We start from the raw sequence: 16,550 nt of genomic DNA, 5'->3' as shown, positions 1-16,550 counted from the left end.
TTTATCATGTTTATATGTTACATAGCATGTTTATTATATAATTTTGAAAAAATATAACAGATGGATTAATGAAAATGTTTTTAATAATGTAATATACGGCATTTAATGCACCTCAGTGTGATTATTATTGCGTATTATTATTGTAGCTACAGTTAGAGTAAGAGGTAGATGGGAAAAGAGGAAGGTGGCAACAACAAGTAAGAGGGAGGTGAAAGTGTATAAACTAAGGGAGGAGGAAGTTCGGGTGAGATATAAGCGACTATTGGCAGAAAGGTGGGCTAGTGCAAAGATGAGTAGTGGGGGGGGGGTTGAAGTGGGTTGGAATAGTTTTAAAAATGCAGTATTAGAATGTGGGGCAGAAGTTTGTGGTTATAGGAGGGTGGGGGCAGGAGGAAAGAGGAGTGATTGGTGGAATGATGAAGTAAAGGGTGTGATAAAAGAGAAAAAGGTAGCTTATGAGAGGTTTTTACAAAGCAGAAGTGTTATAAGAAGAGCAGAGTATATGGAGAGTAAAAGAAAGGTAAAGAGAGTGGTGAGAGAGTGCAAAAGGAGAGCAGATGATAGAGTGGGAGAGGCACTGTCAAGAAATTTTAATGAACATAAGAAAAAATTTTGGAGTGAGTTAAACAAGTTAAGAAAGCCTAGGGAAAGTATGGATTTGTCAGTTAAAAACAGAGTAGGGGAGTTAGTAGATGGGGAGATGGAGGTATTAGGTAGATGGCAAGAATATTTTGAGGAACTTTTAAATGTTAAGGAAGAAACAGAGGCAGTAATTTCATGCACTGGTCAGGGAGGTATACCATCTTTTAGGAGTGAAGAAGAGCAGAGTGTAAGTGTGGGAGAGGTACGTGAGGCATTACGTAAAATGAAAGGGGGTAAAGCAGCTGGAACTGATGGGATCATGACAGAAATATTAAAAGCAGGGGGGATATAGTGTTGGAGTGGTTGGTACTTTTGTTTAATAAATGTATGAAAGAGGGGAAGGTACCTAGGGATTGGCGGAGAGCATGTATAAAGGGACTAATAATTATAGAGGAATAAGTTTACTGAGTATACCAGGAAAAGTGTACAGTAGGGTTATAATTGAAAGAATTAGAGGTAAGACAGAATGTAGGATTGCGGATGAGCAAGGAGGTTTCAGAGTGGGTAGGGGATGTGTAGATCAAGTGTTTACATTGAAGCATATATGTGAACAGTATTTAGATAAAGGTAGGGAAGTTTTTATTGCATTTATGGATTTAGAAAAGGCATATGATAGAGTGGATAGAGGAGCAATGTGGCAGATGTTGCAAGTATATGGAATAGGTGGTAAGTTATTAAATGCTGTAAAGAGTTTTTATGAGGATAGTGAGGCTCAGGTTAGGGTTTGTAGAAGAGAGGGAGACTACTTCCCAGTAAAAGTAGGTCTTAGACAGGGATGTGTAATGTCACCATGGTTGTTTAATATATTTATAGATGGGGTTGTAAAGGAAGTAAATGCTAGGGTGTTCGGGAGAGGGGTGGGATTAAATTTTGGGGAATCAAATTCAAAATGGGAATTGACACAGTTACTTTTTGCTGATGATACTGTGCTTATGGGAGATTCTAAAGAAAAATTGCAAAGGTTAGTGGATGAGTTTGGGAATGTGTGTAAAGGTAGAAAGTTGAAAGTGAACATAGAAAAGAGTAAGGTGATGAGGGTGTCAAATGATTTAAATAAAGAAAAATTGGATATCAAATTGGGGAGGAGGTGTATGGAAGAAGTGAATGTTTTCAGATACTTGGGAGTTGACGTGTCAGCGGATGGATTTATGAAGGATGAGGTTAATCATAGAATTGACGAGGGAAAAAAGGCGAGTGGTGCGTTGAGGTATATGTGGAGTCAGAAAACGTTATCTATGGAGGCAAAGAAGGGAATGTATGAAAGTATAGTAGTACCAACACTCTTATTTGGGTGGTAAATGCAGCAGCGAGGAGACGATTGGAGGCAGTGGAGATGTCATGTTTAAGGGCAATGTGTGATGTAAATATTATGCAGAAAATTCGGAGTGTGGAAATTAGGAAAAGGTGTGGAGTTAATAAAAGTCTTAGTCAGAGGGCAGAAGAGGGGTTGTTGAGGTGGTTTGGTCATTTAGAGAGAATGGATCAAAGTAGAATGACATGGAAAGCATATAAATCTATAGGGGAAGGAAGGCGGGGTAGGGGGTCGTCCTCGAAAGGGTTGGAGGGGGTACAGGAGGTTTTGTGGGCAAGGGGCTTGGACTTCCAGCAAGCATGCGTGAGCGTGTTAGATAGGAGTGAATGGGGACGAATGGTACTTGGGACCTGATGATCTGTTGGAGTGTGAGCAGGGTAATATTTAGTGAAGGGATTCAGGGAAACCGGTTATTTTCATATAGTCGGGCTTGAGTCCTGGAAATGGGAAGTACAATGCCTGCACTTTAAAGGAGGGGTTTGGCAGTTTGGAGGGATATGTTGTGTATCTTTATACGTATATGCTTCTAAACTGTTGTATTCTGAGCACCTCTGCAAAAACAGTGATGTGTGAGTGTAGTGAAAGTGTTGAATGATGATGAAAGTATTTTCTTTTTGGGGATTTTCTTTCTTTTTTTGGGTCGCCCTGCCTCGGTGGGAGACGGCCGACTTGTTGAAAAAAAAAAAAAAAATTATCATTATTAATATGGCATCAAGACTAATAAGGCACTTTTAAGTGATTTTAATGTGTACTGTACCTGCACGCCAGCACAGTGTGTAAGTTTATTTAGGTACAGGTACACATAAAGGAGGTTTTGGGGTGAGGGGCTTGGACTTCCAGCAAGCACGCGTGAGTGTGTTAGATAGGAGTGAATGGAGACGAATGGTATTTGGGACCTGATGAGCTATTGGAGTGTGAGCAGGGTAATATTTAGTGAAGGGATTCAGGGAAACTGGTTATTTTTATATAGCCGGACTCGAGTCCTGGAAATGGGAAGTACAGTGCCTGCACTTTAAAGGAGGGGTTCAGGATATTGGCAGTTTGGAGGGATATGTTGTGTATCTTTATATGCATATGCTTCTAAACTGCTGTATTCTGAGCACCTCTGCAAAAGCAGTGATTATGTGTGAGTGAGGTGAAAGTGTTGAATGATGATGAAAGTATTTTCTTTTTGGGTCGCCCTGCCTCGGTGGGAGACGGCCGACTTGGGGGGGGGGGGGAAGGTACACAAGTATAATTATCAGAGTATATATAAATCATGAAATAACTTTAAAATACTTGAAATTCTGGAAAGTTTCCAGACATAATGGAGAGACATGGTGCTCGTGGAGCCGTATAGCGTGTTTTGGTCATAATTTGAAATGTCCGTATTAGCAGAGTGCCATAAAGCAGGGCCCTACTGTATTACATTCATGGGGGAACAGGGTCATATAGCACCTGGGGGTATAGGTAGGCATTTAGGTTTGGTCCAAGGAAGTGCACAGGTCCACTTGCTTAGATCAAGAGCCCCTCACCAGCATCAAGGAACTTCCCTTGAGGGAACATTATCAATAAGTTAACCTTTACAGAGATTAATTATATTTTAATGTTGTACACTTGAGTCTTGTTGAAACTTCCTAGCACTCAAATCCTAAAATGTTTAAAATACACATACAGCAAAGAGAGACCTTTATTAGCAAGTCATTTGACCTACACGAGGCTTTTTTGAGTACAGCCTCTCCTCACTTAGCTAGGTACTTGTTTACTGACGCCTCGGACTTACGACGGGCTCTCTGACCAGTGTGAATGCCTAAACAATGTATACTAGAGCTGATTTTTCTCTATTCTGTTTATTACAGTATACAGTACACTACTGTATAAACGTTTAAAAATATACCAGAAATGTTATAAATGGTGCAAAAGTGACATTAAAACAATATCAGAGATAGTTGACACAAACCCACTACCATTATAGTATGCTCCTCACTTAGCGACGAATTCATTTACCGAAGTGGTCTTAGGAACAGAATTCCGTCGTTAGGTGAGGAGAGGCTGTACAAAGAAATATCAGAACTACACACATATAGTGCCTAGAAGTAATGGGGTCAGGTTTAAGTTGAGACGTCTTATCCGGTGTAGGTGAGGTGACTTGTCAGACAGTATCAAGTTAAGGTCAGATAGTGTTAGATGTGTGTTTTTCATGTTTCAGAATCATTTCAGCAAAGGGTTATGCTGAAATGATTCTGTGTGATAAACAATTATAGCTTCTGATTCAAGACATTATTACCTCCTTTGCTTTCCCGATTCAAGAGATATAGTTGTTTTATATTGATGAGATATGCATATCTCTATACCCCCACACATTCCATGTCATCCACCTTACAGGTGCATCTGTGTTCTTGAAGTCAAGTACTGAAGTCCCTTGATGTTTGCCCTGTGTACATGCACTCGTATCTCCCACACGAGATACTGTATATCCTTGCCATGTTTTCAGAGGGGTGGGGAGTCTTGGTCATGTATTGTTTTTGTGGCAAGCACAGCTACTCTCTTGTCAGCTTATGTAGGAGTGATGGAAGTCACTAGATTGTGGGTAGAATTACCTTCCAATTGAGAGTATCTTTACTGGGATTTGAAAATGTTAAGGGTTTTAGCCTAGTGTTCAGGAAGTTTTAAGGCAGAAAAGATTTTATATAGTCTTGTTCTTCAAGCAAGTGATCACTGCTACAGTTCCTAAGTAGTGCACCAACCTATTATCAGCCCCCTCTCTGTTCTGATGTCATAATGAAAGTAGTGGATTAAATCTATGTTGGCAGCTATCAATTGCAGGCTGATTCTATGCACAGGACAGCAATTTCCATCACCCCTGTTCTACATACAGCATATATTGTAGTACTACTTACCTAAAAAGCTATAGAAGAAATCACGAGGACTTCCCACCCCCACTTAAAATACAGTCAAATCAGGGGTATACAATATGTCATAAAGAAGAATTCTATCATGTGTACATAGGAGAAACATTGAGGGACTAGGATATTTAGGTACAAGAACACAGATGTGCGAGAAGGATAGACAACACATGAAAGGTGTGTGGGGGACACAGAAACACAAACACACACATCTTACAAACTTTTAACAAGTGCACCTCTTGTACTGTGAGAGAGAGAGAGGGAGAGAGAGATAGAGAGGGAGAGAGAGAGAGGGAGAGAGAGATAGAGAGGGAGAGAGAGAGAGGGAGAGAGGGAGAGGGAGAGAGAGAGAGGGAGAAAGAGAGAGAGGGAGAGGGAGAGAGAGAGAGAGAGGGGGAGGGAGAGGGAGAGGGAGAGAGGGGGGGGGCAATCATATCTTGAATCAGCAACTATGCCTCAAGCATCATCACACACAAGAGACATGAGTACATTTTAACAAAACACATCCCTAAAATGTTTCTGAAAAAAACACAAATAACATGCCTGACCAGGACCTGACTTAACCCTTTGACTGTCGCGGCCGTATATATACGTTTGTGAGGTACCGTGTTTGACGTATATATACTCATAAATTCTAGCGGCTTCAAATCAGGCAGGAGAAAGCTAGTAGGCCCACATGTGAGAGAATGGGTCTGTGTGGTCAGTGTGCACCACATAAAAAAAATCCTGGAGCACGCAGTGCATAATGAGAAAAAAAAAACTCCGACCGTTTTTTTTAATTAAAATGCCGACTTTGTGGTCTATTTTCGTATAGTATTTGTGGTTGTATTCTCGTTTTCATGGTCTCATTTGATAGAATGGAAACTATATTATAGAAATGGAGGTGATTTTGATTAATTTTACTATAAAAAGAACCTGGAAATGGAGCACAAAGTACAGGAAATGTTTGATTTTTGCCGATGTTCAAAAGTAAACAAATGATGTCATTTTCCAATAAATGTCCAAATAGCCATTCTAATACGCAGTCATGAATGGGTTGATGTAATTTTTACAATTATTACAGTATTGCAGTAGTCTGCATAACAGTAAATCTTCTATTTTTTGTTTGAATAAAATTTCAAAATAAAAAGCAAGAGTAATATCACAGGGACCTGGAGACATGACTGATGAACAAAGAAAATCTTATTTTAGAGCCAGGAATGTCTGCATTGTTCATTCTGGACCTTATTTTGAAATTGTCGTATTTTTTAATTTTCGTGAAATTGGCCAAATTGCAAATTTCTGACCATGTTATTGGGTAGTTGAAATCGGTAAATGGGCAGTTTCTTGTGCTCAATCGATAGAAAAAATAGAGTTCTGAAGAAATAGTTATGAGTTTGGTTGACTGGAATAACGGAATTAGCCGAAAATAGGGCTCAAAGTGGGCGAAATTGCCGATTTTTAAATATCACCGAAGTCGCTAACTTCGCGAGAGCATAATTCCATCAGTTTTCCATCAAATTTCGTTTTTTTTGGTGTCTTTACAATCGGGAAAAGATTCTCTATCATTTCATAAGAAAAAATAATTTTTTTTTTTCGAATATTTTGCGACACCAGGAGCAACTTCAGGATTGGGCCCTTCGACAGTCAAAGGGTTAATGATTCAAGCCACATCTACATCAATTTGATACTGCCTTACAGGTCACCTTACCTACATATGTTGCTAGTTTTAATATTTTGTGTGCATGATAAAGCCACATGTGGGTTAAACATCATACTAATAAAAGTCTCTTGCTGTACGTGTCATTGTTACCCCTTGTTAGATATGCCATACCTCAAACCCTAATATATTTGCAGTATATGATGAGATCAGCATTTAATACATGGATAAAAAGAATAGCTATTTAGTACACAAATTATTCAACATGTGTTAAATTATATGTGGATTAATAAAAAAAATTATTTAAATTCTTTAAAAACTGTATGTACTGAATAATTAATTTTGCAGAACAGATGCTGTGAAGCCACTCTTTATGATGCTTACCAGTTAAGGTCTACTGAATGCTGATAATACAAGAGTATGACCTCCCTAAAGCTGTTTCAGTTTATATAAGTATGCTATCATGTTGCTTCATATATTTCTAATCATACATTAATATTAACAAACAGTGCTATTTCAGTACATTGTTATATTCTAAGTTATTTATTTTGAAAAACATCATGAAACGCACAACAATTGAACTTGGTAATAATGTTAACAGAAGAACAAACTGTCTTCTAGCTACCATATTTTCCTTATTCTGTATTACTTTGCATAAACAGGTCTATGCCATATATGTGTATTTCAAATTATCCCTCTGTTAAAAACAATAAAAGATTTAGTTATAAGTACATGTATATATCTGGACTGAACATTATTGCCTACCTCCAAAACAACAGCTTCTGTAATATTTGAGCTTGGAATAATAAAATAAATTTTATCAAAATCACAAAGAACAGGTTTTAGGCAAGTCTTTTGAGTAACAACTAAAGTAATTTGCCTAATTGGCAATATTTATTTAGTAATCCTCTTGACAGCCCTGTTACTCATTGCTTTACAACTCACATCTTCAGTTTGATATTTTGCTCTAAAACTGCCTAAATAAAAAAAATATGTAATTTAACAAGTTTTTACATTTAAGTGAAAGCGTAACTTACTTTAATTTGAGGTAATCAAGATAATGTATACATATATTGCACTACAGCTAACAAGTGCCTTAAGTAACGTGTGTGAGTGGATATTTTTTGTTTTTAACTAGTTGAAGATACACCTGAAAGAAGTTTGCGGAAAATTGTAGTCTGCATATTTTTATATGTATGTGGCTATGGTGATCTTTCTTATTCAAAGTAATGCATGCATGGGGATGTCCAAATTACCAAAAGCTAAAATACTGTATGTGTATTCGAAACGAATGCCTCTTATATGTACAGACTCGAATCTAAACTTTTTGTTCCAAATTTTAAGAGACCATTCAAAATTCAAAATTTTGTACAGATATTCTCCAATTTACAGAAGACATTTTGGAAGGCATTCTCTGGTTTAAAATAAATCTGAACTAGGAAGATTTTTGTGAAGTAAAATATAAAATTTTTGCTCTTAGTTCGAAAATTCTTAAACATTGTTTCTAAAATTACAAGAATTCTGAATGACATATAATGCATTATATAGCTAACTCTTTTATAAAACTCCTTTATGTAGTGATTTTTTTTTTTTTTTAAATGAGACTGAAAAAACAGCATTGAAAATTGAATAGCACAAGAGAGCCTTCATAGTATGTGTTATTTGTTGCATTTGTAAAAAATAAATTGTATTATGTAGCATGAGAACTTAACTGTAGAAACATACTGTACATGTATGAAAATGACACAAATATTTACAAATGATACAAATATGCACAAGCCTATCATATGGGTATGTCTGCAATCACAAGTGGAAAATATTGCATACAAAAATACTAGAGCATCACAAGGGCAGACAGTGTGACTTGGAAGAGATCGGGATAAAGGGACAGTTAGGCTTTCATATATTTGCAATGCTAGAAGAGCTGCCTTAGGACAGTCTCAAAGTCCAACAGATACTGTATAACAGAACTTGACTAAACTTAAGAAATCGTAATGACACGATTGCAAATAAACCATACCCCCGGCCGGGATTGAACCCGCGGTCATAGAGTCTCAAAACTCCAGCCCGTCGCGCTAGCCACTAGACCAGCTAGCCACAATAAGATTCATCCAACTAGGTATATTTCTACACCATAGGAAAGTTAGCACAGGCACCTCTGTGACCACAAATGCAAGTTTTTACAGACGAATCTCCAGCTAGCGTGGCCGTGACGAACTCTAGCTCAAGTCCCTTCACTGCCGTCAACATGACTTAAGAAATCGTAATGACACGATTGCAAATAAACCATACCCCCGGCCGGGATTGAACCCGCGGTCATAGAGTCTCAAAACTCCAGCCCGTCGCGCTAGCCACTAGACCAGCTAGCCACAATAAGATTCATCCAACTAGGTATATTTCTACACCATAGGAAAGTTAGCACAGGCACCTCTGTGACCACAAATGCAAGTTTTTACAGACGAATCTCCAGCTAGCGTGGCCGTGACGAACTCTAGCTCAAGTCCCTTCACTGCCGTCAACATGACTTAAGAAATCGTAATGACACGATTGCAAATAAACCATACCCCCGGCCGGGATTGAACCCGCGGTCATAGAGTCTCAAAACTCCAGCCCGTCGCGCTAGCCACTAGACCAGCTAGCCACAATAAGATTCATCCAACTAGGTATATTTCTACACCATAGGAAAGTTAGCACAGGCACCTCTGTGACCACAAATGCAAGTTTTTACAGACGAATCTCCAGCTAGCGTGGCCGTGACGAACTCTAGCTCAAGTCCCTTCACTGCCGTCAACATGACTTAAGAACTCTATGACCGCGGGTTCAATCCCGGCCGGGGGTATGGTTTATTTGCAATCGTGTCATTACGATTTCTTAAGTCATGTTGACGGCAGTGAAGGGACTTGAGCTAGAGTTCGTCACGGCCACGCTAGCTGGAGATTCGTCTGTAAAAACTTGCATTTGTGGTCACAGAGGTGCCTGTGCTAACTTTCCTATGGTGTAGAAATATACCTAGTTGGATGAATCTTATTGTGGCTAGCTGGTCTAGTGGCTAGCGCGACGGGCTGGAGTTTTGAGACTCTATGACCGCGGGTTCAATCCCGGCCGGGGGTATGGTTTATTTGCAATCGTGTCATTACGATTTCTTAAGTCATGTTGACGGCAGTGAAGGGACTTGAGCTAGAGTTCGTCACGGCCACGCTAGCTGGAGATTCGTCTGTAAAAACTTGCATTTGTGGTCACAGAGGTGCCTGTGCTAACTTTCCTATGGTGTAGAAATATACCTAGTTGGATGAATCTTATTGTGGCTAGCTGGTCTAGTGGCTAGCGCGACGGGCTGGAGTTTTGAGACTCTATGACCGCGGGTTCAATCCCGGCCGGGGGTATGGTTTATTTGCAATCGTGTCATTACGATTTCTTAAGTCATGTTGACGGCAGTGAAGGGACTTGAGCTAGAGTTCGTCACGGCCACGCTAGCTGGAGATTCGTCTGTAAAAACTTGCATTTGTGGTCACAGAGGTGCCTGTGCTAACTTTCCTATGGTGTAGAAATATACCTAGTTGGATGAATCTTATTGTGGCTAGCTGGTCTAGTGGCTAGCGCGACGGGCTGGAGTTTTGAGACTCTATGACCGCGGGTTCAATCCCGGCCGGGGGTATGGAGAACTTGACTAGGTCAGTCAATTGAAAACTGACACTTGACCCCTCAGGTTCAACCTTGAGAAACCCTTACTTTGGCAAACTGAAAAATAGGTTTCAGATATACAGATGGGAACTACATGATCCATTTGCAACATATGTTAGACCAATGTTTGAATATGCAGTAGTATTGGCATCAACAGTTGTTTAAACCCATACAGATTATTTACTGCTGCACATAGTATAAATGAAGGCAGTATACCCTTGACGAGTTTCAAGAGTCTCTCTACTCTCGGAGCCTGCCATGGACCAGGCTAATCTGGTGCTTGCCTGGTCAACCAGGCTGTTGCTACTGGAGACCCACTGCCCCACATATCCATCACAACTTGACTGATCTGGCATTTGGTGAAGATACTTGTCCAGTTTCCTCTTGAAGGCTTCTACACTTGTTCTGGCTGTGTTTCTGATATCTTCTGGTAAGATGTTGAATAATCTGGGGCCACGAGTGATACAGTGTTCCCTTATTGTGCCCACCACACCCTCGCTTCTCACTGGCTTTATTTTGCATTTCCTCCCATATCTCTCTCTCCAGTATGTTATGGTAGTGTGCAGATTTGGGACCAGGCCCTCGAGTACTTTCCAGGTATATGTTATCATTCATCTCTCTCCTCCGCTCCAGTGAGTACATGTTCAAGACTAAGGCGTTCCCAGTACTTTAGGTGCTTTACTGGCTCTGTTTGGGTCGTAAATGATCTCTGTATTTGTTCAGCTCTGATATTTCTCCTGCCTTGAACAGGGCAGTTAACAATGAACAATATTTCAGATGAGGGAGCACTAGCGATTTGAAGAATGTCACCATTGACATTATTTCCCTTGTTTTGAAAGTTCTCAGTACCCACCCAGTCATCCTCCTGGCTGTCATGATCTTCGTCTTATGTTCTTTGAAAGACAGGTCAGCCGATATAATTATTTAAGTCTTTTACATGTTCTATTTGGTGATCCTCTCAAGTTTTGTCATTGACATTAATCCTTTCAGTGACCACCACATAGAACTACATCATTGAGGCCAGGGTCTCTCAAGTAGTTCAACGTTATGAGTGGTAAATTTTGGCCTAGATATGAGAGAATGGGTCTGCAGGGCGCATGTACACAATATAAAAAAAAAAAAAAGATCCTGCCCCATGCAGTACATAAGAAAAACAAAACTGACCATGTGTTTGGTATAAAATAGCAACAGAATTTTCTAGGATGTTTTTTATGGTTCTACTGCTCATTTCTTGATAACATTGTATAGAAAGGAAGTTATAATACTGAAATGATTAGCAGAAATGCTCTATTTCTGACGATTTTCCTGAGGACGAGCAAGACCTCCCATGATCTGATTCAATTATTGGGATGCCATAAACCATGGCCAACCATTCTTGGTCATATTTTATTATGTGGAAAAAGAAAATTTCCAATTTTTGTGTGATTATGAATCCAAATGGAAGGCAAGTGTAATATAGGAGAGGCCTGTGAATATGATTAATAAACAGAGGAGATTTTTAGTGCCTGGAATGTCTACAATTTTTTTTGTACTAATTTTAATTTTTTGTAAAATTGGCCAAATTATCCACTTGTGCATTTTATAGCATAGTTATAATAGTTGAATGGGTAGAATTTGGTCAAGTGAAGAAGTGGAATTGGCATTAACCCTTTGACTGTTTTTGACGTATAAATACGTCTTACAAGCCAATGTTTCTGACGTATATGTACTCAATAATTGTAGCGGCTTCAAATCAAGCAGGAGAAAGCTGGTAGGCCCACATATGAGAGAATGGGTCTGTGTGCACCACACAAAAAAAATCCTGCAGCACACATTGCGTAATGAGAAAAAAAAACTGATCGTTTTTTTGGAATAAAACGCCGACTTTGAGGTGTATTTTCATATAGTATTTATCGTTGTATTCGCGTTTTCATGGTCTTAGGTGATAAAATGGAAAACATATTACAGAAATAGAGATGATTTTCATTACTCTGACGATGAAAACGACCTTGAAACTGAGCTCAAAGTAGCGGAAATGTTCGATTTTTACCAATGTTCAGGAGTAAATAAATCACACCACACGTCCAATACACGTCAACTGGGGAGTCTAATATTCTTTCACTAGTGCACTGATATTATTTATACCATTTTTACAATAATGCAGTAGTCTGCATAACAGTAAATTTTGTATTTTTTTGTATGAATAAAAATCAAAATAGAAAGCAATAATAATATAAGAGGGGCCTAGAGATGTGATTAATGAACAGAGCATATGTTATTTTAGTGCCACGAATGTCTACCTTGTTTATTCTGGACCCTATTTTGAAATTGGCATCTTTTTTAGTTTGTGTGAAATTGGCCAAATTGCCAATTTCTGACCACCATATTGGGTAGTCCAAATTAGTAAATGGGAGGTTTCTTGTACTCAGCTGATAGATAAAATGGAGCTCTAAAGAAATAGCTATGAGTTTGGTCAACTGGAACAATGGAATTGGCTGAAAATAGGGCTCAAAGTCGGCAAAATCGCCGATATGCATGTGTCGCCGAGACCGCTAACTTCGCAGGAGCATAATTCCACGAGTTTTCGACCAAATTTCGAACTTTTGGTGTCATTACCATCGGGAAAAGATTCTCTATCATTTCATAAGAAAAAATATTTTTTCTTTTCAAAAATTGAGTGACATAGAATGACAGTTTCAGAAAGGGGCCTGAAACAGTCAAAGGGTTAAATAGAACTCGAAGTTGGCAAAACCGCTGTGTCAATTGCACCCAGACCGTAACTTTGCACTTAGATAATTCTGCAAGTTTTACTTAAAATTTTCTACTTTTTGGTGTCATTAATTTCAGAAAAAGATTCTCTACCATTTTGGATTTTTTCTTTTTAAAGAAAAGTGGATGACACTGGAAACAATATTAATTTTGGGGGCTTGGACAGTAAAAGTGTTAATCACTTTAAAAATTGGTATTGGTTTGCAATTAGTTTAGAGATAAGTTTGTATTTTTTTAATTTACTGCATTCATTTATGCTTCATTGTACAGCACTAAATAATCCACAGTAGTTTAGCTTTCTTTTTTTTTTGAATATAATTTTAAGGCACTGCTATATACTGTATATACTATATTGTCCAACTACTGTACAGTCATCCATATATTTAATAAACAATATGCATTAAAAAATGTAAGGAAAAGGCTCACATACAGTAAGCCTGTGTCTTTGGAAAGGACACAGCCTGAAGTATGTAACATGCAAGTTATTTTTGAGAATACAGCTCTTTATCAGGTATAAAATAAGAGATCATGACTGGAAATTACAAACCCAAGTGGGATCATTACAGGGGTTCAAAATTAGATATGACAATACTATTTTGTGTCAGTGGGTCAAGAGTTACAAAACTAAAGAGGTCACCCCTTGGGTAATTGCACACAGGAAGTACTTCTGTAAGCAAAGCAGCTGGGGAAAGTTAAGCTGTGTTTAAAGACAGGCGAGCAAACAAGTCAAACTTTTTATTTCAATATATTTCAGTCCTAGGATCTTGTTCACTCCAAACATTTGTGGGACATGAGAAACATAGGTTTAAATATGTGCATCATGTACGGTGCCAAAAGTTAAGCTATTTGCCACTAGATAGGTCATGAAGCTAAGGTAACTAATGCAATGAGGAAAGGCTAAAAGGTGTTGAAACTGGTCACGAAAGCATAAAGTCGAGGGCAACATGATCACAATGCATAAAATACCCAGGTGTTGACAGACAATTGTATTTGATATTGAAGAACAAGAACTAGTGAGCATTGATGGAACCTGAACAAGTATGATTCACAAGGATGTTAGTAAGTAATTTTCCAGTGGAATGAGCTGGGGGCAAGGTTAGTGGTAAACTTCATATACTTAAAATATACTATTGTAAGAGCCCACAAGGACAGATTATTATTATTATAATCAAAAAGAAGCGCTAAGCCACAAGGGCTATACAGCGCCCACAAGGACAGAACTGACCAAGACAAGATTGAGAGTAACAAGGCAGGGTAAGGAGCTGGAAATCGACCATTGAAAAAGACAGCTTAGCGAGTAAACATGCACACGTATATGCAACATATTTCTTTCAGTAACCTTACTGCTATGCTCTATTAATTCTTCTTTCAACAAACCAGCCATATCCCACCGAGGCAGGGTGGCCTAAAAGGAAAAACGAAAGTTTTTTAAATTTAGTAATATATACAGGAGAAGGGGTTACTATTATTATTGTAATCAAATACATAAAGCGCTACACCAACAAGGGTCATGCAGTGCTGCAGGGCAGAAAATAGTGCTGGGGCTATAAACAGCTAGGTGGAGAGGGGATCAGAGGTGAGGGGGAGAAAAGGGCTAGAAGGGATGCTAGGGGCTGTGTATCAAAGTTTGTATAGTAGAGCTGACAAAAAGCCAGTGATCGTAAGTCAAAGGCAGGGCCGTCTGCAAGAAGGGAAGATAAGGTAAGAGTGGTAGGGCGGCAGCATTGGCGAGGGGTAAATTCCGAGAGCTTGTTGGTAAACCGGACATTTCACAGGAAAGTGAAGAACCAAAATAGGGACCCAACAAACCTCACAGAGAGGAATAGGGTGTTGTTCCATAAGGCGAGCATGGCCAGTGCAAAGATGGGAGAGCACAGTCTCCCGTCACAAACCTAAAAGCAGTTCAACCGAGTGCAGTTTGTCATGGTGCATGTCCAACCACCATTGTTGCCAACAGCTGCGAAGACAGGCAGAGATGACTAAAATAATCCCTGACTGGAATACCTCTATAGGAAACCAGAAAATCATGTACCACTGACTGCGCAGCAACATCTGCCTGTTCATTGCCCTGCACATCAACTTGTCCAGGGGCCCAACAGAAAATGACATCTTTGTTTTTTGCTAGCCACACAGCACAACCAAAGTTGAATATGAAGGACCAGTGGATGAGGGGAATCAAATTGTTTAATGGTCTGTAAAGCGCTAGGGGAATCTGAGATGATCACAAACGCCAAAGGAGACGTACATGCAATGCAGAGAAGTGCTATGAGGATGGCATACAACTCAGCAGTAAAATTACTAGCCGAGTCTAACAAATGACCCCAGAGAACATCGTCAGGGAACACCACCGTGAGCCCAACACTGTCAGAAGAATTAGAACCATCTGTACAAACAGTGACAGGATGAGCATGCAATCAGAAGTGATCAAGAAAGAGAGAGCAAGAAGTAGCTGTAGGTAGGAGAGCTTTGGTGCATGGTAGTAGGGGAGAACAGACAAACCATCAGAACCTCCCAAGGGGGAAGGGAAAAGGCAGACACTACATGAACATACAAGAGAGGCAACTTGAGAGAAGACCAGAGTGAAGACAAAGAGAAAACAGTCAGAGTAAGCAGTGGCGCCAAACAAATAACTGGTTCCTACTAACGTCTTGAGACCAATCTATATGTAGAAGGAACACGAAGGTCATGAGAGTGGACAAAGTAACAAAGGCAACGAGCATCGTGACAATTGGCTAAGGAACATTCGCCTCAGCATTGAGGCTTTCAACAGGGAATGAACGAAAGGCACCAAGGCATAAACATAGACACTGAAGGCCAAGAAACTTGACTATCACATTCTGGGATATGCAAACCATGTAAATACAATTAAATATCTGGGACAAGAGGACGTCTAGTGAAGGTAATGAAATGGGTTTTCACACTAGAATATTTAAATCCATGAGAAGTGGCCCAATGGGAAACACTGTTAACCCTTTGACTGTTTGGTCATATATATACGTCTTACAAGCCAATGTGTTTGACATATATATACTCAAAAATTCTAGCGGATTCAAATCAAGCAGGAGAAAGCTGGTAGGCCCACATGTGAGAGAATGGGTCTATACGGTTAGTGCGCGCAGTATAAAAAAAAAAATCCTGCAGCATGCAGTGCATAACGAGAAAAAAACTCAGTGTTTTTGGATGAAAGCATAGACTTTGAGGCATATTTTCGTATAGTATTTATGGTTTTATTCTTGTTTTCTTGGCCTTATTTGACAGAATGGAAAACATTATAGAAATAGAAGTGATTTTGATTGGTTTTATTATGAAAAGCACTTTGAAATGGAGCTCAAAAAGGCAGAACTGTTCAATTTTTGCCAGTGTTCAAGAGTAAACAAATGATGTCATTGTTCAATAAATGTCCACCTAGCCATTCTAATACACAGTCATGAATGGGTTGACATTATTTATTCAATTATTACAATAATGCAGTAGTCTGCATAACAGTAAATTTCTATTTTTTTGTATGAATAAAAATTCAAAATAGAAAGCAAGAGTATTTGTAATGGGCCTGGAGACGTGACTGATGAACACATAAAATGTTATTTTAGTGCGAGGAATGTCTGCATTGTTCATTCTGGACCCTATTTTGAAATTGACATTT

The 16,550-nt window shown here is 39.1% G+C and overlaps 1 protein-coding gene across 2 annotated transcripts in view; it reads left to right on the top strand.

Annotated features, from left to right (window-relative positions):
- The window catches only part of LOC128686995 (uncharacterized), an 85,256-nt gene extending 78,104 nt beyond the window's left edge, over window positions 1-7,152 (top strand). Inside the window, exon 5 of one of the 2 annotated variants that reach the window (XM_070097428.1) lies at window positions 6,832-7,152. In XM_070097428.1, the coding sequence (XP_069953529.1) occupies window positions 6,832-6,840 (9 nt within the window). In that variant the 3' untranslated portion in view covers window positions 6,841-7,152. Of the gene's footprint in view, window positions 1-6,826 lie in introns of both variants that reach the window. The other variant, XM_070097390.1, reaches the window with a different exon arrangement.
- Window positions 7,153-16,550: the final 9,398 nt, after the last annotated feature.

Source organism: Cherax quadricarinatus, chromosome 1 (assembly GCF_038502225.1).
Source record: "Cherax quadricarinatus isolate ZL_2023a chromosome 1, ASM3850222v1, whole genome shotgun sequence".
NCBI lineage: Eukaryota > Metazoa > Arthropoda > Malacostraca > Decapoda > Parastacidae > Cherax > Cherax quadricarinatus.
This window is presented reverse-complemented; position numbering and strand designations above follow the sequence as displayed.